This window comes from Lichenostomus cassidix, chromosome 4 (genome assembly GCF_008360975.1).
Source record: "Lichenostomus cassidix isolate B80296 chromosome 4, HeHo_3.0, whole genome shotgun sequence".
Classification (NCBI taxonomy): domain Eukaryota; kingdom Metazoa; phylum Chordata; class Aves; order Passeriformes; family Meliphagidae; genus Lichenostomus; species Lichenostomus cassidix.
The window spans coordinates 13,251,710-13,276,118 of NC_139484.1; the positions used below are offsets into that span (position 1 = coordinate 13,251,710).

The 24,409-nt window shown below is 40.3% G+C and overlaps 1 protein-coding gene and 2 long non-coding RNA genes across 6 annotated transcripts in view; 2 read left to right on the forward strand and 1 right to left on the reverse strand.

The window, feature by feature from the left end:
* LOC146437919 (uncharacterized) overlaps window positions 1–14,402 on the forward strand; it is a 76,970-nt gene extending 62,568 nt beyond the window's left edge. For both annotated transcript variants that reach the window (XR_014851591.1, XR_014851592.1), the window contains 5 exons: window positions 2,101–2,205; window positions 7,171–7,276; window positions 7,376–7,554; window positions 7,758–7,849; window positions 13,777–14,402. This is a non-coding gene — a long non-coding RNA (uncharacterized LOC146437919). The remainder of the gene's footprint in view (window positions 1–2,100; window positions 2,206–7,170; window positions 7,277–7,375; window positions 7,555–7,757; window positions 7,850–13,776) is intronic.
* The window catches only part of RAP1GDS1 (Rap1 GTPase-GDP dissociation stimulator 1), an 88,323-nt gene extending 73,351 nt beyond the window's left edge, over window positions 1–14,972 (reverse strand). For 2 of the 3 annotated variants that reach the window (XM_085057966.1, XM_085057965.1), the window contains exon 1: window positions 14,817–14,972. In XM_085057966.1, coding sequence (XP_084914092.1) covers window positions 14,817–14,820 — 4 coding nt within the window. In that variant the 5' untranslated portion in view covers window positions 14,821–14,972. The remainder of the gene's footprint in view (window positions 1–14,816) is intronic. The other variant, XM_085057967.1, reaches the window with a different exon arrangement.
* A 4,422-nt stretch (window positions 14,973–19,394) lies between these two features.
* Window positions 19,395–24,409, forward strand: part of LOC146437920 (uncharacterized) — a 185,904-nt gene continuing 180,889 nt past the window's right edge. Inside the window, exon 1 of the long non-coding RNA XR_014851993.1 lies at window positions 19,395–19,602. This is a non-coding gene — a long non-coding RNA (uncharacterized LOC146437920). The remainder of the gene's footprint in view (window positions 19,603–24,409) is intronic.

Below are 24,409 nucleotides of genomic sequence, written 5' to 3' on the forward strand. Positions count from 1 at the left end.
TTTACACCAAGGAAATTCCTCTCGTTCAGCACATATAGCTCCCACAGATGGCAGCCACAAAGGGACCACAGTTGAGGAAAGAATCTCTCTCCTATTAAGTTTTGTGGTTGTTTTCTTTTTCCTGAAACTTTATGTTCGCCATTATAATTGGTCTTTTGAAAGTGGAAGAAAGGGGAAGTGGAGAAAACAATAGTTCAGAAGTTGTCCCACTTTACAGGGGTAAAGCTTCATGGAGTAAATGTGTGGATTATGCACAAGCCAGAAGCTGTTGTCAATTTTAACTACTGTAGATATGCTGATATTTTAGTGAAATGAATGAAAGAAAAGGATGCTTCTGTATCAGCAGGCATAGAGCAAAGCAGCTTTGCTGCTGGCCGTATCCTATTTACTCCTAGAAGCTGCAAGTAAGAATAAAATTTTGAAAGAGCATTATCAGGTGCACTATTCTTCCTCTCCATTTTATTAACACATAAATGCATCATATGGAATGTTATTGAGGTAATATTAATTAATACAGTAAGCAACTGATCCTTAAAGCAATATTTATCAGAAAAATTGATAATTCAGCTATTAAAAAAAAAAACCATAAAAAGAAGCCTTTCTCCTTCCTCATGTCCCTTTGAAATAAGCAGCTAGGCACAATGAATAGTAGCTTGGTTACTGATGATAATTTCAAATCTGCTGTAAATCCAGCTGACAGGACATGCTTAGCTCATTCTGTATCTCATCTAGGTATCAGACCTTCTCAGACTAAGCACTCCCCCACTCTACATCAGCACTTTCATGTGTAACCACAGCCAGACTCCTCTACAAGAAAGGGTACAGGAAGGCCCAGAGAGATACAACTGAAAATTATTAGTGCTGAAAAATCTAAAATATCCCAGGAAACACATCTGGTCAACACCACCCTTTTATACTGAAGTTTGTCTTCCCGGTCAATAGCATCCACTGTGATAATCTCTTGAAAAACAGTGCAGTTATGTCCTACTAGAGAAGTAATAAATGCCTCTGTCAAAAGGAATTATTCTCTGATCTAGCTGAGCAGAACTTTTGATTGTCCTACAGGTCTACATCATAGGTGCTCTAGAAGGATAAAAACTGGATGATGCTACCAAGTAACTTTGCAAAGATAGATTCATCATCTATCTTGAAAAAGCTTCCTTTTGGTCCAGGTTGATAAAACTTTATCACCGAAGCAAAAAAAAAAAATTATTAATAGTACACTAGTAAAACTACAGTGTGTTGGGATAAATGAACCTAATTTAGGAAGAAGCTTTTACCTCTCTAGTTAATACAGATATGGCCCATGACAGACAGACTGTGGGTACGACCAAACTGTGAGACTCAGCAGAGCTTCTAAGTACACATTCTGGCTCATCATATTTCAGATGAGAGAAAACTCAAGGTATGCACTCTCCCCTGCTTAGCTGGAGAGGAATATGGTCATCTCATGGAATCACAAACAGCATCGAAAGCTGTACTTCAATCCAAAAAGATTATATGAACAACATGTAGACAGGGCAGGAGCTCAGTAGGGCTTTCATGGGAATGACTTGGAGATCTGGACCCACTGGTTTCCCAGTAATTGCTGCTGCAAGTCAATCTCAAGGCATTTCTCATCAGCTAAGTAAGTAATGTAGCACAGAAAGAGCTGAAATCCTATTTAGGCTACACCTGATAATCCATCTTTCATCCCCAGTGTGATTCTGCAGAATTAAGTCTGTTGGGTGTGTACAAACTAAGGTCTGCCAGCCTCTGTCCACTGGCATTAACTTATATTTATTTACAACTGTGGTCACTACAAGGCACAGTTACCTGTAGTAACTAACCAACACTCCTAGGCAATTTTTCAGGCATACAGACTTTAACTTTCCTTTATAAATAAATTGGTTTTGCATTTTATATATAATAAACAAATAAACTTTAATTTTCCTGGAATCACAGTTATGAAGGGTTCATCACTGCTTTACATATTATCAAGAAATCAAACAGAAATCTACCAGCCCTATTCAGACTGACTGAACAGCAGATTTTGAGTATGCAGTTTGTGCTTGAAACCAGTATTGCCTGAAGGCAGATATGCATTTGTAATCTCTGCAGACAACACAGAATTTGGGAGAACAGCTGGCATACCAAAGAAGTCCAGAGGCACTGTCCAGAAACCTGGGGACTGGATCAACAGAAGTGTCCTGAAGTTCAACAGGGGTAAGTGTCAGGTTCTGCAGCTACAGCACAATAACCCCAAGCACCAGTGCAGGCTGGGAACAGACTGGTATAAAAACCCCGGGGGTTACAGGGGATGCCAAGTAAAACATGAGGCAGCAGCATGTTCCCAAAGTAAATAAAGCAAACTGTATGCTCATTACATTAGGAGCGCGACCAGCAGATCGGGGCTCTGCTTGATGCCTGCATGGATTTGTCTCCCACAATTCTGTGTGTCCCAGAGCAAGGATGCTGAAAAACTGGGCAGAGCTATGAGGGTGGTCATGTTCCCACAACTCATGATGTGCAAGAGGCTGGGGACTTCTTTAATATGGCAAAGAGGAGGCTAAGGGGGAAGCCTGAAACTACCTGAAGGGATATTACAGAAACTACAGGCTTCAAGTAGCAGCTACGCAAAGCCATTTTGCATGGCCTTTCATGCTTTTCATTTGTTATGTTACTTGTTTACTTTCACATTTCAGAGTTCAAGGTAAAAACCTGTTTTTCACTTAATTTCTATTTCCCCATCTGGGCCAAGTGCAACCTTTGGCAATGTGTTAACTTTAAATCCTGCATGAGAATGGGAGTAGAAAGGAAGACAATCCACTATCTTGGTCTTGTTTCCCCTTTTTTAAAGAAACAGATGGGAGGGGGCTAAATTTAAGCTTGATTTTATTTACCTGCTTCACTCTTCATTCAGTTAAACAATATCTTCACTCTTGCAATTAAAAGGCTATTTAAGTGAATTAATGTTTATAGATACCTCTTCAGAGGAATTTTTTTTAATGACAGCCCTGAGTGCTCTTGTCTTTTCAGCGAGTGTTTGTCACCCATTGCTGTCATGTCTACCTTTTCTCTCTAACACAAGAGAAATCAGATTTTCTCATCTTTATCTGACAACATGATACACTGAACTGACTTGTCATTTGAGAACACAAATAATTCCCTTGTGCCACAAATTCTCCAGTATACTAAGTATCTCCAACTTTTTCTGGCTTCCACAGATGTGAGACACTGCAAAAAAAAACCCCTCTGCATGTAGATGGCAAAGCCATTAATTCTACTAAACCATGATGGGTATTTAAACATGAAACTTCATCAAGTCATCTCATATGAAGGCACCATGGGCATCATTTTATTATGCATCACTTTATTGCCCATTATCCTACGGTCATTTATGCTCAGGCAGAATATAAAAGCTACAATTTCGGCCCAAATACCATCTTAAATCAAATCTGCAGTCTCTTTATGCATAATACAGGGCCATGGGGAACTGAGGCTATAATCTGACTACACAGAGGTTCATCAGCAAAGCTGGTTTCAACAGATTACCTTTTCTAAATGCTCTGCAACCAGGTCACTTAAGGCATTGCAACAGAGCGTCATTTAAGCCTACAACACACACTTAAACCTGTCATTTGATAAAATTTGCTGTATTCAATTTAAAGAAGTTGTGTCTCAGCACTGAATGCAAGTTTTACTTTCATTAAATTAGTTCCTCAATGCCTCTTTATAAGCTGTGCTGAGCATGCAGATCTTTCATGTCAAAGCAACCACACTCTTTTGTCTGATGGTTTTACACTACTCTTAGAATATATTAGATGTGATGCCTAGGATTTCTATATTTTTTGTTCATCTGTAGTTTTAGTGTGTGACTCTGGACTCCATATAAAGTGCTAGAACTTCTGTTCCTAGCGTTTTCAGACAAAACAATTCGGCAAATACCTTGGTGTCTCAGAGTCCCAAGATATGTAAACATTGAATCAGAAATAGCAAACTCTGAGTAATTGACATAATCACCTGAAGGTGCAATTGGAGAATTAAGACTCGATATGCTAATGGGCAAAACTTATAAAGTATAAAAAAACTTGTGACTCCTTGACCATTCTGGGTGTAACCTCTTGAGTAGGTTCTGAATGCCCTACATGCACCTTGAAAGCCTTCAATAAATTTAACTGCTTTTTATTCTCTTAACTTTGCCTAGGCTCTGTTTCAAGTAAGCCTGTTTGAGCATAAGATGGAGCAGCAGAAACACCTAGAATGAAAACATTCACGTGATATGCTGAATTCTGGGAACAAATTAGTTCCTCCAATACACAGCAGAATGCATGCTCACCTAAACAAGCAGAACTGGGCTTCTAAACTTGAACAGAGCCTTGGAAAGTTAGAACATAACACCAACACCCAACACCAACTCCTGCTACGTGATCAAAGCCCCAGTGGAACAGAATCTGTTACATAAACACAACACCACTGGGGACATCAAAGCCCCATTCTGGTTGTTCTGTGAGATGTTGACAAGTGTTAAAACAAATATTGTTATAACACAAACGTTTTCATTCCCAATTGTGACCAAACTCAGAAGAGGCCTTTTTGTTCTAAAGCTGCTTTTGCAAGAAGTCAGGGAGCTAAAGGAAAGAAAAAAAATCAGGGGCTTGCAAGAATTTCTGAGTTTTCAAGTTTGATATCTACTCCCTGATCTCAGATTTACATTTCTGCCAAAAGAGGGTCTAATCTTAATCTGCAAGCAGGCTCCTCAGCCTGTTTCTGATTGTGAGAAATAAACTTCAGGTGATGGGAAAAAAAATAATAGGCTCATCTATTAATTTTTTAAGAAATAAAAAGGGTCAAACAGAAGAGCCTCATGTTTCAAAAAACCTGCCAAAATTAAGTAATTTTTAAAATGTGCCTATTGACCAGCTTTCAAAAATCCAGCAAGTTAAAGAACTGGTGGATTGTACAGCCAAAGATGCTGTTTTGTTGATGACAACACCTGATTTTAGAAATAAAGCAGTCTAAATAGTTGCTAGGTATGCTCACTTCCAAGAGATACCTCACTGTTATGGTCACTGACATACAGAAAACTGTTCAGACGTGGAACAGCTAAAAGTAGGCTAAAACCAATCCAGTAGTCCCCAGCTGTTGCTTTTTATCAGAAAGCCTATTTAATATCAATTTAAAGAAAAAAAAGAAAACGTGAACCAGGCCACCCCTTGCTAAACTGAAGTGCTGCATTATCTAGGGCATTTCTCTCTCCAGCCATCTGTTTTGAGCTGGGTACATGCATTGAACTCAAATTTTATGTTCACAAGAGCACTCCACCACTTTCTTCCAGAGACTGCATGAGAAGTCTTAAATTCTACCTTGTTCTGCAGCAGAAAAAAAAAAAAAGCATGATACCTTGTAAAGGGCAAAGTTATGGCCTCCATAAAAGTAAGCAAGCACTTCAGATCATGTCTGGGATGAAGCTGCATTCTGAAGAAATCTATTGAATTGCTTTTTGTTTGTTTCTTGCCTTCAGAGAATAAGTGTCCACACTAATATATGTGTGATTAGAAGCATAATGTGTAAAAAGTGCTGCAAAGAGAAATTCCCAACATTTTCTGGGAATACCAGAAAGCATCCAAAAGCCATTGCCTGATGTCTACCAAGTAAGTTTCATTTTGAAAATACAGCATTTCCTTTTTCCCTATGCTGCTACAAGAAAGAACAAAGGTCACTGTATGTATATTAACAGCTTATGGCACCATGCTTGCTGTTCCTTTTACAGGAGGATGTTCTAACATGATCATCTCCACATTAAATTGGTTTCTTCTTTGATATAACAAATTATATCAACTACACAATTCCATCAATTTGAAAGAAAAATCAGGTTTACCAAATAATTTTCTCTGTCATCAAATATAGCTCTTTCTTCATTTAGCAAGTTCCTTCAGAGGCTATATATTAGTATAGCACCATATCTAGGAATGCAAGACATGTAAAAAGTGTTTCTACTTGACCAATTTGGTCAAAATTGGTCCAATGTCTGCATTCCTCCCCCAGCTGTTAAACTGGGGAGCCAGTATTACTGTGCCTTGAATGCATGGAGTGACACATGCCATTTTGCATGCTTTCACCAAAACTGGACAGTTTAAGCTGTACTACAGCCAAGTAAAAAAAGCAGGAAACCAACGACTTCAGTGGTACTCAGTGTGGGCTTTGTGGGGGTACAAGAATGCCGTAAAAATGGCATTTACACAAATAGGGCTCAATTCTGTACAATCTCTTTCCTACAAGATACATTCTTTCATATACTGTCACTTATTGTGCAGTAGGCAAAACTGAAGCATGATTTTAAGCTGGTTGTAAATAACTTGATATTTAACTGAAGAGAACGACATAAAAAAACCCAAAACACTTCAGCTCTTGAAATTACAAAGTTGATCAGTTTTTCAATTCTCTCCCTAACAAAGATGGTTAAAAGAGTAGACGATAAAAGAATCTGTCATGTATTTAACTAATAAAGACAGAACCCAGTGAGGAGAGAATGTGAGATGGGAGGGAAGATGGAAAAGAACAGGCAACAGGAAGAAGATCATGTAGAAAACTGGGCAATGAAATAAAGAAGTCAGAAGGAATAGGAAAGCTGCGAAAAGAGAGTACAGAGAGTGAAAAAGGAGTATTAGGCAAAACAGAAAATAATTAAGTAAATACATTGTAACATCAGATAGAGACGAGGGCTTTGCCTGGAAAGTGCACACTGTATTTTGGGCACTACTGCACACAAATGTATTGATTAGTATCTTTGACTCAACTGAAGCACTAACTTGCTGTAAATGGGTGATGGGATTTTTGTTGCAAAAGCTTAAAAAAAACCCAAACAAACAACTCTCCTGCCCCCTGAACTGCTTGGTTACTTCCAGCAATCCCTTACATGCTCCTCTTTCCTCCTCTTTCTCTCACCAATGCTTCCCTGCTTTTCCTGTAATTCCATATGGCAGGAGCCAGCATGTCTATACATTCTCCCTGAGCTTTGCAGAGAAATGGATGAGAAAGCCTGACAGGCTTTGCAGGATGAGAGCAAATTTGTATTTGTATGAAGTGTATTAATGGATTTCTAAATTCATTTGATTGTACTAGACATTTTTACAACAAATGTGTTCGCAGACCAATTTTCCGTTCTGCTTGTTCTTTTTTTCCCCGTAGAACAACAACCTGATCCTAAAATCAGTTCAACAGATAAGCAATGAATAGGAAGGAGGGAAAATAGTGGCTACCAGTCACTTAATGGAGAAGGAAAAAAGTGGGAACAGTAAGTATGAAAATGCTTCATAACTGTTACACTGCTGCTGCCACTTCTCTTGATAGTCGCATTCACTCACTGCATTTCCTCTCAACTTGCTCACTGAAGTTCAGGCAGGGTATCTTAGACATTTAAACAGGAATCTACCATGACCAGCGATCCAGCGATGTCCAGTGTGCACACAGAAGGACTGCTGAAGGAAGTGGTCAGATACAGAAAATGCTATCACCAAGTACAGCAGACTCAGAAGACTGACTTCAGTCAGTTCCTCCAAAGGCCCAGGAGGGGTAAGTTAAATATTCTGTGGACAGGGAAGATTTAGATAAGAAAGATGTGTACAATCCTGCTTTGGTCTTAAAACCCGTTTCTCTTCCCATGCTTTGTTCCTGCTGTCAAGATAAAACAGCATTCTGATTTAAGGAATCATTCCAAAGCCTTCATGTAGCAAAAGTAGCTATTTGGCAGTACTAAACTCAAGCTACGCCTGCAGGGTACTGGGTGGTGCTGACAGTGAACACGATGGGATTTCTCCATAGAAAAAGGACACAGGAATGAACATAGCAAGGCTACAGAAAAGAGAAGGTATGCTACTGGTCCTATAAATAGTGGCATGTATTTGTAAGGTTGCATTTAAGGCTAGAAAAGTTTAAAAGGCCTAATTAAAGTCACTGGACTGTCATATCCAAGATCAAAGACAGGAAGTATTTCTAAATATGCCCCTAAGAGAAGTTCTCAGCTGCCAGAGAGCAAGACACCCTCAGCAACAGGCAGAGCTTCCCAGCCAAACAATCCACTCACCCTAGATATTAGCAAGGCTTGCAGATGTTTACATTGTCTGATTTAGATATTTATGTAAAAGGTCTAGGCTATCAGCATTTTGAGTTTCCGTTCACAGAATTAATCCACATGGTACAGCCTGGGTATAATTCAGGGCAAAAAGGGTAGAAAGAGAGTTTGTAAAGTGCTGAGCATAATAGCTCTCTTCCAACTGTAGACCTCTAATGTACAGAAGACAGGATGAGAGAAAGATGAGCACTCCGTCGTACATGGTATTCTTTCTGGACTGACGCATTGTAGAGGTAAAGACAATTATTGAAAGGTTAAGGAGGCAATAAGGACAGGGTTTTCACCTTCAGGTTTTGCACCCTGAGGCTCCATGTTAGTACATCATGAAGGACATAAATGAACAGGCAGCTGACAGTGGAAATGAGAACTCAAGATTGCCGCGAGATGCTGAACTGTCACCTCCCCAGGTCTCCCAAACAAAAGCCTGCTCCCCACAGGCTCATTGACAGCCCTGACAAATTTCTGAAAGGTTTTGTTCAATCCTCATCACATCATCCAACCTATAATGCTTAGCTGCTCTCCTCCATCAGTCCCAGTCTTAGTCTCCGTCGCCCTGTCCAGTCTCCCAAATACATTTGCAGAGCATAGGCAGTAAGCCTGAAAGAAAGGCTGCTATTCACCATGTGAGTTTAAATACCTGATTAACTGGATTTAATCAGAAACTGAAAAGACTTGTCAAACCTGCGTCAACTGATAGGAAGGATCAACAAAAAATTTAAATTATACACAAGCTTTGCATGTCTTCAAAATCACTGTGTCCATCAGGCAGGTGAGGATCAGTGGATGGAACCAACTGATTAATTTAAACACAGATTAACTTTCATGAACTTCCCTGAGTTATCACTGACAATGAATAGCTCAATGTTTTGATAAAAGCTCAGAATGGACAAATGCCTCAGATATTTCTATAATACACAACTAGGAGACAGTAAGTTTGTAAGAGCTGTTAAATATGAAGGAAATGGGACCTACTGTTGAAATGGATCACTAAAAAAATTTTCTGTGCAAGACTGTAATTTTAAAAAAAAATTATTTAAACTGATTTTTAAATGCGTAAATGTGATTTTTATAATAGGTTTCTGACCTAGAAATAGAAATCATGAAAACATTCATTTTAAATTGTGAAGTTTAACACAACTTTACACATGCATCCACGCTGTCGATTTACGCATATTGTTAATTTCAACAACTTCAGACATACACACATTTATTCCCTGACATTTCTTATCATAATTTGTGAAGATGTATCTGAAAGTGCTTCAAGTCAGGGATATTTCTAAAACACATGCCTTGCCCATGCACACTCACACTTTTACAGTTAAGGCACGCTGTATTTATTTGCAAGCCCCAAAGCATCATCCACTAAATTCTGTCCTCTACCTGGAGATAAAATGAACAGCAGTTATCTGGTTTATAGATTTGACAAATTCTTCTGGGTAACTGCCAACTCTGTAATCTACTTGAAGTATAGCTTAAGAACTGTCTGAGATCACCAGGGCTTCTGCACAACTTCAAAGCTCCTTAAGCCAGAGCAGTGCAGTTCTCAGGCTGAACAAACGTCAGGCTGAACAGGCTCTGTGCACAGCTTTGAGGCTCCTTGAACCACAGCCATTTGTTCCAGAGGGTTTACAAATTCTATCAGGCATATCTGGAGCACACAAATTCTAATACATATCAGCTGTGTTTTTGCACTAAAAGGAACTTCAACATTCAGAAGTGCATGGCTTTTAACTACCATTTTACTCTACCAAAACAAGTTTCATTTAGTTGCCACTGTAATAAAATCTGTAAATAGAAACTATTTTCTATACCACATTTAACAAAAAGAGGCCCTGGGAGATTGTCCATGCAGTGAAAGCTGCTACTTATAAAATTCCTTAGTAGGAAAAGCTCCTTGTCTAATTAAAATTCAAACTGCCATTAAAAGAAGTTCTCCATTAGCTGGAGAACACATATTAACATTTTAAGACATCTAATTTCCACAAGATTAGATGTAGTTCCTAATCTATTTTAATCTGGAAACAAGCTAGAATCTGAAACGGAATGTCTTCAACAATAGCAAGACAGCATGAACACTCATTTTCTTGAGCACAGCATGTGAACAGACCTAGGTGGACTAGTCAACAGTGAAAAGTGGGTTTTTTCTTACATAAGTAACTAGGTCACTGCCTAATGTCCCATTGTTATCCTAAAACATGAACTTCATCCTGTGACAGAGTTAAGAAGGGATAACAACCAATCTCTTTGACTGGTGTCACAGAAGAATCTCTATAGTCTTCTCTCCTGTCAAACAGTAATGACATTATTTTCCCTTTTGTTGAACAAATACTTGTTGATGCTAATCTCTTATTTTTGTTCTAAATATTTATAAATAATTAAGTTCTGAGAACTTCCAGAAATAATTCAGCTTTACTTGAGAAAGATGGAAAATTATAATGACTCTTCTCAAGGAATGTCAGCAGCATACAATTGGTACCATTAAAAAAAAAAAGTAACAATTATCTGATTTTATTTACATTACCCCAGCTACTTTCTTTATATTTTGGGGATGGACATAGAGTTGCACTCCTCCTTTCTTCCTCCTATTTCTGTCCTCTGTTGTTTTATTCATCCATCTTTAGTTCTAGTATTTCTCTCCCTTCATGCATTTCCCTTAAGGGATTTTTGTTCCCTTCTATTCTTGTCTTTGTAGCTTTCTCATTTCCATTATTACTGTTTTTGTTTCCTTCAGGTTTCAGCTGCTCTTCTGCCCTTTCCTCTTTCCACTTTTAGTTTGATGTGACAGAAAGCCAGATGTTCCTCACAGACTTCTGAAACTAACTCTGAATCTTCTGTTCTCAGGAAACATACTTTTGAATGAAGCCTTTAACCTAAAGCTAAAGACAAAATTGGTTGGTTTCAGCCTCACACAGTAACAGAAGATCACAAATATTAGCCTGATCACAGGAACAGTTATTCATTGAGGAAGGTCAGTCAGAAGTAACCTAACCTTTCTGGCTGCTTTAGAAGCACACTTCAAGGAACATTACTGAAGCAAGAGATGCAGTCTAAAAGCAGTTTCCTCTCTGTTTATGTTTTAAAGAGAAGACTTTTACCAAAAGCAGCCTCATTTTTTCAAAAATGCTAACACAACCTTTTATACTGGCTTAGACTGGTGTATTCTGGCTGGCTAGAACTATTATGCTGGTGGTGTTAGAAGTCTCATTGTTTTAGCAAAAACTTTAAAAGAATTGCAAATTATCTTGTGCAATTGATATAATTCGTCTCGAAGCAGTTTGTCCGACTTGCATTTCATGTAAGAAAACTAGCAAAAGAGCTCAAGATGGAAGACTTTTTTCCATTAATTTTCATCTCTCTCATCAAAGGCTACTGCTTACATTTTTTTTTATCAAAAGCAGGTTGGTCTTCTCTATCTTCCCAAAAGCAATATTGCACACAGCCATGCCTGAAGCTTCACATCCTCCTGCCTCCTCTATTTCATGAACCATCATCCTGAAGACAGGCACTTCAGGTTTGTTACACCCTGCTCTGTGGTTCAGTTTGAATTCAGTGTTTCACAACCATCAGGCTAGTTGCACATGCTAATTCTTCATGGAAAGTGGGAGAGAAAATAAAGTATATCTGGGAGGAGAGCAGTAATGTAAATCTTTGTTCTGACAACAGTGTAGCTAAGTGGACAGCACTAAAATAAATCCATTTTTATTTTCGACTGGGAATTTTACATATTTTGTCATAGAGCCTTTAGTGCTAGGTATTCTAAAGAGAGCCTAGCAGGCTGCTTTTGCAGCTTGTTGCCCAACTAAACACCTAAGTTAGAGCAGAAGCTGCCTTCCATTTCCTGCTAACAAAACCAGGACTCTCAAAATGGAAGAATATTTTTACAAGCTTTCACTATTACATACTGTAACAGACACTTCAAAGTGGTAAGTGCCGTGAAAACAATCGTATCCTGTAATTGTATTCTGCACACAAACTCTCATACGTGGTGCTTTTCTATCTTTTGGGCTCAATGGATCACTGCTGAGTGGTTAAATTGTAACATGTTCCTAATTTTAATTTTATTAATTTACATTGAGGAGTAATTGCAGCCTGCTTACAATAACCTCCATAGGCTACTGCTTTAAAATAGAAAGATTTTTTTGGATACACTGTGACTGCATGAGTTTACCAGTTGTGATTTTCGAGGGAAAAACAAGAATTGACTGAGGAAAGGGACAATTAATTGTGAAACTGAAGCACTACATTACATTAGTAACTGAAAAGTAAAAGTTTGTAAGTGTTTCTATAAAAGCAGAAATAAAGTAGTGGTGGTACACATGCCACCTAAAGTACTGAAAGTTCTCTACTGCCAGCTGTACTTAAGGCAATCTACCTCTCAATGCCAGAAGCTGAAAAGTGTTTAAACTACTCAGACACAGCTTTCCAAACTATAAATGCAAGCAACAGAAGTTACAGTTTTGGAAAGAACCTGTACTAGTGAGAGGAAATAGCCATCCTTCAGGAGGAAACAACTACCATGATAATGTCTTCAGAGGAACATGCACACGGAAACAGTGTAGCAGAAGAGATATCTCTATAGGGTAAAGGTAATGCAGACCCACGTATACACAACTAGTATTTTGAACTACAGAAATCTTTTGATTGGACTCTTAACGTGGAAGCCCAAGCAAGTATATTCTATCTTTAGTATACAAACCAGTTAATACTACACCAACCTTCATAACTACAGAAGAGACCATATGTTTAACCATAAGATATTACTGCATTCTCTGCCACAAACACTTGTTTGTTGAGCATGATTTCTGGAAAAGATAATAAAAGGCATTGGAAGAACAATTTCATCCTTGATTTAATGCTAAGGATTTGCAGCTTTTATGCCATGTGTTACCAAAAAGAAAGCTATACCCTGAATGAGGGAATCTACTGCATCAACTGTATATGCTTAAACATAGATCTTAGACATGAAAAGTCACTACAGCTGTCAGCCAAGGTGAAACTGATTGCAATCTTTGCCACTCACAAGAGTTGCTGCAGAGGCTACTTAGAGTTTGCTTTGATTTCAGAGACAGTGGAATCAGATCCTGGTATGTGAAGAATTTAAAGAAGCCCAAAAAATCCCTTCCTCAGTATTTTCACAAGCAATCTCTCTGAGCAATTATGGGTAGGTGCTGACATATTCTACAGGAAAATTATTTCAGTGTTCCTGAAAATAATTATAACTACTCTTGCAGCAAGATGTAGCAGATTCTCAAGCTGTTTACAAACTTGCCTGCAACTGAAGTGTAGTTTAATCTAAAAAGGAGTGATGCGCTCATTCTGCACCAGCTTTTCTGAGGAGGTTTTAGCTGATGCCCTGAAGTCAGTATTTTTGGAAGTTAAACTAGCTACAACTAGACTTTGACCAGAATGATGAGATTAATAGTCTTACTTTGTGAATGGACACAGGAAGCATAGACAAACTAAATTTTGGTATTTTGTCTTTTCAACCCTCATGAAAAATGGATCTTCACTACATTGTTCGAGTTTCACCTAATTCTGATGAAATCTGACCATTATTCCTCATGTCTGACCCTGGCAGCTAGCTTCTAGTTTGAACCTTTCTCCAAAGGTTTTCCCCTGTTTTAAAGGAGTTAAATAAATATTTAACCTTATTTCACACGCAGAAAAACTGAGGCACGGCAACTGCTTCCTTCCATGGAAACTTCTAGTTAAAAGTGAAAGATTCATGTGATTTGCAAAGAAACTACTGCTACACCTAAGGCCACAGAAGTGCTGATGTCAAATCCCCGAGCCGAAGTGAGGAGCTGCCACCTCCTTAGGCTGGCTGGGAAGCACAGCTCCTTGCCCTCCGGACCTGCAACCTTGATCCCAACCATCCCGTTTGGCACACTGGCTGGGGCTTGGGCAGCTCAACGTGGGCACCTCCTACCCATCCCTAGGATCGACATTGCAGCCAGATTTCTGGCAAATCTGTTTTATCGTGGCTGTTTCATACCGGGAAAGCTGTAGCTTTGTGCAAGAGGATGGGGTGGAGAAGGCGAGAGAAACTGACCACCAGCTCCGTTAAGAAAACCCGATGCTTCCTGCTCTCGTGTGGCATTTGTTGGGCACTCCACACAAGTGTCAATCAGCGTGAAACTACTTAATTTACAATCTTCAGACAAAAAAGGCAGAGGTAACATGGCTGCATTTCTAGGCACGATTAATGCTCTAAAACACGGTGAACTACAACGACCCTCGTCTTCCTCAAACAATGAGCAGAGATTATAAAACAATCTAAACGTACTACCCCAACTTGTCTCCATTATGCAAACAGCAACCGGGAAAGCGTCCTGGGGGTGCCTTACATAACTGGGCGCTCGGAGCCCCCCGGCACCTGGGGGTCGATGGCTGCCCCAGCCCCGCTCGCAGCCGCGGCTCCGCGAGTGCCGTGCGGAGCAGCCCGGGCTGGGCGCAGCCGGCGGGCGGCGGCAGCGCAGCGGCAGCCGCGGAAACTTTGCGCCGCAGGGGCTGGGCAGCGGCCGCGTCAGCGCCGGGGGGGTCGGCAGAGCCCCGAGCCTCCTCCCGGCAGCTAGAGGGAGGCGGCCGACGGCAAAGTTGCACCAGCCGCCTCTTCCCGCCCGCCGGAGACGAGCGGCCGGCGGCCTCCGGGGGCAGAGGGGCGGCGGCAGGGGCTGCACGGCGCGGCGCTGGGGCGACTTACCCATGGTGCCGCCGCGGCCTCCTCCTCCTCTTCCTCCTGCTGCTGCCGCTCCTGCAGCCGCCGCCTCTCCGCCGGCGCGGAGGGAGGCGCGGGAGGCGTGTGCGCGGAGCGGGGCGCGGCGCGGAGCGGAGCCTGCGTGCGGCGGGCTATGAGTCAGGGCGGCACATCCGGGCACGGCCGGGAGACACCCCGCCCGCCAGCCCGCCCGCCCGGCAGCACCGAGCCGCCGCCGCCGGGGAAGGGCGGGAGCCGCGCAGGGAGGAGGCGGCGCGGGGCTGGCGGCAGCGCCCCCGGCTGGGAGGAGGCGGCGGGGCGGGGCGAGACCTGCTGGGAGCGGCGGCTGCCGCCCCTCGGGCCTCCTTTGTTACCGCGGCTGGGGTGGGGCTGCTGCCGGCTCCTGGGGGCGGCTGCCGGCGATGCGGCGGGAGCGGGTGCGGCGTGGTGCGTTTCGCACATCCCCGCGCATTCCCGCACATCTTTGCGCATCCCCGGGCATCCCGGCACATCCCCGCGCATCCCGGCACATCCCCGCACGTCCCGGCACATCCCCGCGCCACCGTCGCTCTGCGCCGTTCCTCGGTCCGCAGGGAACGTGGCGCGGTTTAAACACGGCGAGCGCGGCGTTTAAGTTCGTATTTAATGAATAGGACTCAAAGGAGGAGCGTTTTGCAAGAAGGAGGGGATTATGCTGGGTGGATACGTGGGGTTCTTTAGGTGGTCTGGGTGCTAAGTGGAGGAAGCGGCAGGTGATGTCCAAGTGCTGCACGTTTTGCTGAACCAACATGACCGGTTTTACGCCCGAAACTGAGAGGCGCAAGGTAGCTCCGTGTGGAAGGCATTTCTAACACGAAAACCAATGTCTGTGTTCAGTGGTCCCGATTCCTCTCTGCCCTCGGGTGTTCAGTACCTGTACAGTAAGCAACATTAAGGAACTGTTTGCTGTTACAGTTCTCATAACACTTTCAATGGGAAACATTTGAGGAGGAAGGAGATGTTGAACTGAGTAGCTTTTGTCATTTTGACATTTTCCAAACCTTCCCATGGTTGTATATTCATGGTTTTACCTGAGTAAAACCTGAAGTGTGGTTAAATAGAGTAGGGCCACAGAGTGTGATAAGAGGGGTTTGCTTGTTCTATAGAAATGGATAGTCCAGGGACAATTCTGATATGTAATGCAAAAAGAAGTTTCAGTTGAATCATCCCCCACGGTGGCTTCACAAGTGACACCAGTAGTCCCTCTCACCAGCAGTCAGCAGCTGCCAGGGATTTCCTCTCTGGAACAGGTCCCAGGAGCTTTCATGCCTGTAAAAGGGCAGTGTGATGTGACAAGCAAAGAATAATTCATCAGTCTTTCTGCAGAGTAGAGACTGAACATGCTGGGGTTTATCCATTTACTTTGCTGTAGCCCTATGATTCACTACCTTTTTCCTTTGGACGTAGCAGAATTTTGTAGTTGAATTCAGCAGGGTTAACCACTGTCCCAGTATGCAGAACTTGACACTGAAGAGATGTAATTTTATGATCAACTGATACAGAAAATTAGTATGTTTTTGTAATGGCTAGACAGCTCAACCAGTCTTGTTACTGTTTTCGTTGCACTGAGACTGCAGAAAATTCAAACCACGACCTGTTGGTTTTTTAACTGCTGGGTTTCTCTAATTCAGTACTTTAAAAAACACAGGGTTTCTTAACTGAGTCTAAGTGGTGAAAAGCTGTATTTTTTTCTGCTTTCATCTGTTTTCAAATCTTGTCTGAAATTCATCTTCGTCCTATGTTTTTGCCTCCTTATTTCTTTCACTCAGCAATAAATTTTGCTTTGTCTTTATAACTGTCCCCCAAATATTTTTTCTACCTGTCTGGGGAAAAAGGCAGTGAAATACTCTTCTTGCTGATCTGTCTTTGAGAGATCATGGAAGAGATATTCCACATATTATTGCATATTGGATAAATCCCACTTAGCGTAAATCAGAGAAACCCGTAAAGTGCTCAGGTTTCTCAAGTTTATTTACATGTCCTTACTGAAATGCACATGTATACCTTTGCAAGACCCAGAAAGATAGGACTGTTACCTGCTCCAAGAAACAATATTGAGGACAGTGACTTCTAAAGGGTTCTGCTTTCAAAAACACTGCCAGAAAGAGACTACAGAAAGTCTTTGATTATAATGAGTTTCAGTGGATCGAAAAGAACCATGCAAAACTAGGGAGACCTTTTGTTCTTCTGACTGAATACTTACTAATTCTAGAACAGAAAGCTGCAAACAAGCTGAGGACTTGATTTTTGTCAATCCCTTAATTAGGTACAAGTTTTCAACCGAGCAAGGGGATGTTGTTAAAAAAACATCCAAATCAAGTCCTTTCATTCTTACAGTTGAATGCAAGATCCTGTGTGTATGATTACACATGGAGCAGTTCAAAAGGGTGAAGGGTCTTCATGAGAGGAATGTCCATAGAGTCCAAGAGACTATACAGAAGGGTTTTGGGCCCTTGGGCTTGTATAACATATGTACAGCAGATAATACATAAAATCAGTGTGCTGATTTTTTTTAAAGTGATAAGCACCTGCAAAGTGTGCTTATCACTTTAAAAAATTCTTCAGAGGAATTTGCAACTCTGAGGCAGTGATAACTGTGAGAATATCTCATTAGAAACAATGAAATTAGGATCTTCCAGATGTATTCATGAAGGAAAAAATTATTTTAAAACCAAGTTTTTTAGAAAAACTGGCAACTAGAAGCAACGTATATGAGTTACTGGTGAGGTTTGCAGTAGAAATCGGGAAGAAACCTGTACAAGCGTATTCTGTGGATTTCAGAAGATGTTTAATTTTGGCAGTACGGGAAAGACTCAAAGATTCGTTCATAAAAATATCCTTTAGAAGAGCTTATCACTGCTTTTTTTACTGCACTTCTAATGCAGCTGTGAAAATTGACTTGTAGACTACAGAATTTAGGAAGTTATTAATAAGTGCTTTCTCTGCACTCCCAAATATTGACTGTGTCTGATGTCCTGCAAGGAAATGGAAAATTTTCTTTGACCAAGTGACCTTCCAGTGCTTACTACTTCATGAATTTTCTTTCTCAGATCTTGCAGCAATTTAAAATTCTAAGCACATCTCTTGAAAATCCTCTCACATATATTTTATCATTTAATTTGGCACAAAAGCTCATGCAAGGAATATATTTTAAATTGCCTCTGTGCTGGTGCTAGAAATCTACGTGAACAACAGGAGCATGCTGGGATACTCAAATATGTAAGGAAATATTATATGGTACTTAAATTTAGTAGAATTCACATTATCTGATGGGAATGGGCTGTCACAGCTTGTTCTGCCAGTAATCAAGGATGAAGAAAGTAGAACTGTGAGTAGCGCTTTACCCCTGTTGAAGGCACAGACAACCTTTCGAGTCCTGACACCTTGAGAAATCTCAGTTCTTGTAAATCTAGAGGTGGAAATATCTGTGAACTTGCACGTGGGAAATAGGACAAGCTACTTCTTGGGACCTTCCTGTGGTATGTGAATGGGAAGACAATAAAATTGTGCAGAGGGAAGAGTGTTGCCTAGGGATGACTGGCAACCTTCTCTCTGAAGGTAAGCAGTCTCACATTTTCCATGGGGTAAGAGCAGTTATTGATTCAGAAGTGAATACCTTGCCTTTTCTTATGACAACTCGTTCATGTTCCCATATTTGCTTTGTAAGTATTCATGATAAAGCCTTTCTGGTAAGTTGAAATTTAAAAAAGCCAGTCTAAGGTACCCTTAGGTATCTGTGAGTGCAATTTAAATACAAGAATGGCTGAGCTGGGAAAGTGAAATCTGCGAAACTAATTGGTTTTTTGTATCTTTTAATCTCAAGATTTCAAAAAACAAGGCTTTAATCTGTCTGAAGAAAGAAAAATCTGTGTGTGAATTTGTATGTATTGTGTGTTATGCTACGAGATTGCAGGCTTTTCTGGCCTAAAAATGTGAGGCTTTTCAATGACCAGTCTCTGTGTATATTGGGGACAGTAAAAATGGCATATGATGTTTGGTACATTCATAACACATGAAGACAGTAGCTGTAGGTTTGCCTCACACTTTGGAGGTGGAAGAGATTTCCTGCATAGTCAAGAAGAAATTTCTTCCTCCTTGCCCTCAAATGTAACTGGACATTTGTATTGGTTTTTGTTTGCTTGCTAGGGTTTTGTATTTGTTCTGACTTTTCCTACAAACCTCAAGAAGAGATAGGAGAGCATCTGGAGGGGAAAATTATTCCAAGATTATTTTGTCTGTTTGAAATCTGTTTGGATGATAGATCTGGGTTTGGGAAGGACTTTGCTTCCAGGTGAGATTGGTAGGAGCCTTGCCTATATATTTGCCTTTCCCTTCACTATAGAGGTGGTTTGGCAGCTGGACTCTTGTCTGTAAATGTCACCTAACCAGCATCCAGTTATGCAGCTGTCTTGGCTAGGAAAACCTGGTGGTTGCTGCTCCTCAGTGATGCCACACAGCTGAATTTGACCAAATCCCAATAGGGTTCAGGTGAGTAAAGTCAGACTAATTATGAAACACCTAGGTTAAATTTGTTGGTCTAAGGGCCTCTGCTGGTGTTGTGCTTAAATCAGTAATTCAAGTCAGCTGTGACACAAAAAAATGTTGAAAAGGATGGAGAGATTTCTGGTTTATATTCCCCTTCCAGGTGGGTGAGAACTCAACTTCCCTCAGCAAATTTAAATACTGTGAAATGAAAGCAGTTAAAATGTTCACCAAAAAAGGAGATTTGTTTGCAGATGTCTCCAGCTTCTCTGTAAGTATATTTTTTTCCATGTTGACTGACTATAATCTCCTAATTTTAATAATTCTCCTCCTTAAACTAGCGACGTGCAAGATAAATTAGAAAAAACTCCTTTTATTGATTCATATTACTGTTTCTAAGTAAGTGCTAATACAGAATCATGTTCTTGTGTAAAGGCTTTTTGATGGTTGTTAGGTATACGAAGCAATTATATGATCTTTGTTTTTAATTGCATGTCTTCAGGAGTTCTTCATATGTGTAAATCATATGTTTTTGGACTTAACCTAGTGAAGGGAACACATCTGCAGCAGAGTTTGCTATTGTGGGTTTTATTTTAGTATTATGAAGCATTTTATACTTAAACATTATTTAGTACTGCATAAATAATGTTATTTTCCATTAGGATAATTATGCCCTGTTTATTTCTCTGCTCCCATCAATTGCTCTAATTTAAGGCAATTAAAAGTAAGTTACAATTTTAAGTTATGAAAGCTACTTTTGGCTTGATAATACCAATGGAAACAATTTGAATTCTACCTGAGCAATAATATTGAAATAGCAAAGCTGTAGCTAAGCAATGGCACTGTGTTCAACCATTAGTGATTCCTAAACCACAAGATTGCAATACAAGGAAAAGCACAGTTTAGGGTAGTGTTACAAAAAAAGATATGTCTTCAAAACCCACCTTTATACTTCCTAGGTGGTATAGGCAAGTTACTTTTCTCTGTGATTCTATGGCTATTCAACAGTTCATGGGTAACAAGTGATCTGTTGGTTACTGTCTGTATTCCGCTAGAATCAAATAGCCAAAAAACCCAAAAGTCCAAGAGAAATCCTACTATGCCTCAGTATCAGACAAAATGCTGCAGTGCTTTTATAACATCGCTAAGCTTTCAGAATTTAAATAAGATGTTACAGAGATTTATATGCCAACCTATCTTATTTAAATCTTTCTGCCATTTTCAGCACTGCAATTCGGGGAGCTTGGGCTTCCCTGGTCCTCTTTCTTTATTTTGTCTTCATTTGCTTTGTCCCTGTCAGGAAATAATTTTGCCACACATGACAACTGAACTAATTCTGATTGAAGTTAGGAAATGAATAATGTATTTGCCAGATGACTCTCTTCAGAGGAATTTGCAACTCTGAGGCAGCGACTTGCCTCATTATTGCCCACAACATGCTAGTATTAATCTGGAGAAAGGAATATCCACCTGATGGACTGTGTCCTTTTAAAGCCTGTCTTCAGTTGAGGCAGATAAAATATGAACTCTGTAGTTTCACTTTTGGTTCCTTTGTATAGAAATTTGGGCTATATCCTATGGTATCAAAAATTGTTTAATATCTTAAATATGAAGATCCCTGTAGGTTTTGTAGTTCTTTAACCATAAAACTGGCTACAGATTTAATTGAATTTCATAAAAATAACTTTCACTCAATATATCTGTCTGTCTTCACATATATTTAATGTATATGTCTATATACATGCACACAAATATGCATACCTATTTCTGGGATATCTTAAAAGTATGAATTGTATATGGACTGAAAAAAAGGTTTTTTTTGCATTTATGGGAGCTTGAAATAATAACTTTGAATACCCTAGACAAAATCCTTAGGCTTACATTTTTCTATGCTACAGGATTAGTCATTTTCCCAAATAAGTTACGCTCTTCACATTCCTGTTGAAGGCAGCATTTTGCTGCAGCTGCATGCCTTCTTTCTGTTTTTCGTGTGATTTTTTTTTTTTTTTTTTTTTTTTTTGTATGCCTTGAGCCTACTGCAAGTCATATTTCTCTGACTGAATTCCAGAATGTAAGTAATTAGTTGCATCTTGTTTGCTCTGGGTCTTGGAGGTAGAGCTCCCTCTACAAACAGGCAACTCTGGGTACAGTGTGGTGATTGAAATAACTTTGAGTTGTCATTTTTCCCAGGCAAGTTCTCAAAATTCATAATGTATTTGAGGTACTGCAAGAAACTTAGCCTGCAATAACATCTGTCATTTCTATAGTTGAAATCATGCAGTTGGCCAAATCTGAGAAGACTGAATTTTCAGATAGATGTTGAGTTCTGGTCTGAGCTGCTCACTCTCAAGTTTCTGTTTTAAAAATCTCCTTAGACCGCACAGCTGAAGAAGTTGGGGTGGAAAAGCACCTTATGCTGTGAAAGTGATTAATGTGCACCAGCAAAGGCAGGGCACATGTCTGTGTGTGTAAAATGTGCATGGTGAAGCAATAACTAAGTGCTGCTTTATGTGATTAAGATGCTGGTGTTCATGAAGGTGTCTCAGGTTGTGAGTTTTGAATTTATTTATTTCTTAACGTTGAAATCTAGGTACCAACAATGCTGTTACCAGTAAAACCCACAACCATTGTAGCTTTAAGAATAAACTGTAGCAATTCTATAGAAGACAGTGTCTTCCAAAACTAGAATCAGGGAAAATCTGCACCCAGGCACCAACAGTGAGGCCATTATCTCCTCTGAATATTTTAGCAAGTGTTGAGCAAGTATGCCTGCTCACTGAGGCTGAGAATTTCAGAAAGGCAGTTCTGAGACATTCAAATGCCCACCACAGCTACTCTCAAGATGTTGAAGCACTTCACTCTGTCTCTCACTGCTGGAAAAGTTAAATCTAGATATTTAATTCTCCAGATTTTTTGGGATTTGCATCCACAGAGAACTTTATATCTCAAAATGTTGGTATCAGTTTCTCCTTCCTTAATGCCATTTGCTTTTCCTCAAAAAGGGCATTAATCTACATACTGTAGCAGGACATCTCAAAAGTTGTTAAATGTGCTAATACAACTTCACTGAGCCAGGTTTATCACTTCTTATTGTTTGCCTTTCTAAGGTTCAGTCCATGTCAAGAGCTAAACATAAGGATATTCTAGGCTCAGAAAATATTATTGCTTTCACCAGTGGGACTAGAAATACAAAAACAGAATTGTTAAAAATCATGCCTATGGGAACAGATTCAGTTGCCTCTAAGTTCCTCAGGTTGTACATAGGACTTGTGTCTTCCTTAGGAAATATGGAAATTTCAATACAACAAGTAAAAGAATAATATGGGACATTGGTCTTCTTGATGAAAGTGCAAGAGGTGTTTCTTAGTCTAGAATCTTTAGGATGGTATTGGAAAGGAGGACTTATTTGATTTGATGGGTGAAGATTCCAAGGATATGACAATGGCTTGATAGCTGGTGCAGCAGTTGGACTAGGAAGGGACTGAGGAGTAAGACAGCCCATGAAGGGTTTGCAATTGTAGTGCAAAATTGCACTCGAGATCAGGAAAAATGATTATGATCTATTATACTCCAAGTTCTGGGAGAAGGCTGATCTGATGCATCAGGAGAAAAGAATGCAATAGAGAGACTAAAAGAGTCTGACATTTACAAAGCATGATGGAAAAGGATTTGTGGTCAGCAGTAGTGTTCTGACATGTAGGGGAAGCTGCTAATCTGGAATATATCCAGGCTATAGCAGCATTAAGAGAGGATCAGATCATAGGCAGAATTGAATGCCAGTGCAATTAGAAGTGCAGAGACCCTTAATATTTTCATGCCTTCATTATCTCCTGAACAAACTACCAAAACAAAATAGGGAAAAAAAAATTTAAAATAATTCAAATCCATACTGTTGACTCATTTAATGATTATTTTCATCAGTATTGTAGGCCAGAGTCTGGGTTACTCATATGGAAGCCTTAAAACTGGGATAACATAATGTGTAAGAATAGAAAGTTTTGCTGTTCTTGTCCTTACTGAGAAGAATATTGTGGGACAGATGTGAGACTGACTCCATGTGAAGGAACTTGAACTCTGTTTTCCAGGAACTGTACAGATGTGCTCCCAATATTTGAGACCACTCCTAGGCATGCTGAGCATGACCATTTAACAGTGTAGCTGTAGGCTATGTATTGTACAGGAATGCTTGTCTTCACAGTCACAGCTTTATTTCTAAAAACTGCCAGATATATGCTTTTTCTAATAACAGATATTAATGTACTGGTTTTACTCATCAGGCTTTCTAATTTTAAAGCTTGGAGCTGATTGGAAGCTGCCCTATTTCAGTGCTGTGTATCTCTGATAGCACATTTTTCCCACCACCGCTGTTAATTTAGCCTGTCAGGCATTGTGACACACTGCAAGACCGTGCAGGTACTTGTCATGTCTGAAAACTTTATCCCCAACACTGCAAGTGGGGGTGGAAGTCGCAACAAAGGTAATTGCCACATATCTTGCTCTTCAGGCAATGGAGATTGTGGTTAGGAGTGATTTCCCTTGGGGGAGAAGGGGGAGGTAGGCATCAGCAGTGCTGACTCGGTGCACTCTGAATGGTTTCTGGCATGGTGAGGAGAGCTGCAGCAGCACAGGACCTGCAATCTGTAAGAGGAAATGCAGCCCATCAGCAGTGAGGGGACACACACTGAAGCTGCAGGGAAGGTGATGGGAGGGAGAGCATACAAAGAAGATTTTAAAAGGGCAGTTTTATGAGAGGTATGTTATATTTTAGCCTTGCAAGGACCATTTCTGTTTAAATGGCAGTTTTCCAGTGCTATTTGCTATTGCCTTTCCTAGCACTGTGTTACAGCCCTGAGCTCCCCATTATCTCAAATGGTACTGTGGTTTGCCTGTTGATAGTCACTGTATAAAAAAGTCTCTTGTTTGATGTTAGTCTGCATTCAGGGACACCCACATATGTACCCATTTCTTAGTATTTTTACTAAGGACCTCTGGAGTTGAAACAAAAACACTGATGTCAACAACAAACTGAGAGGCCTTTGAAAAATTAGCTTTGAAGTCTTAAACTTCTTGCTGCTGGG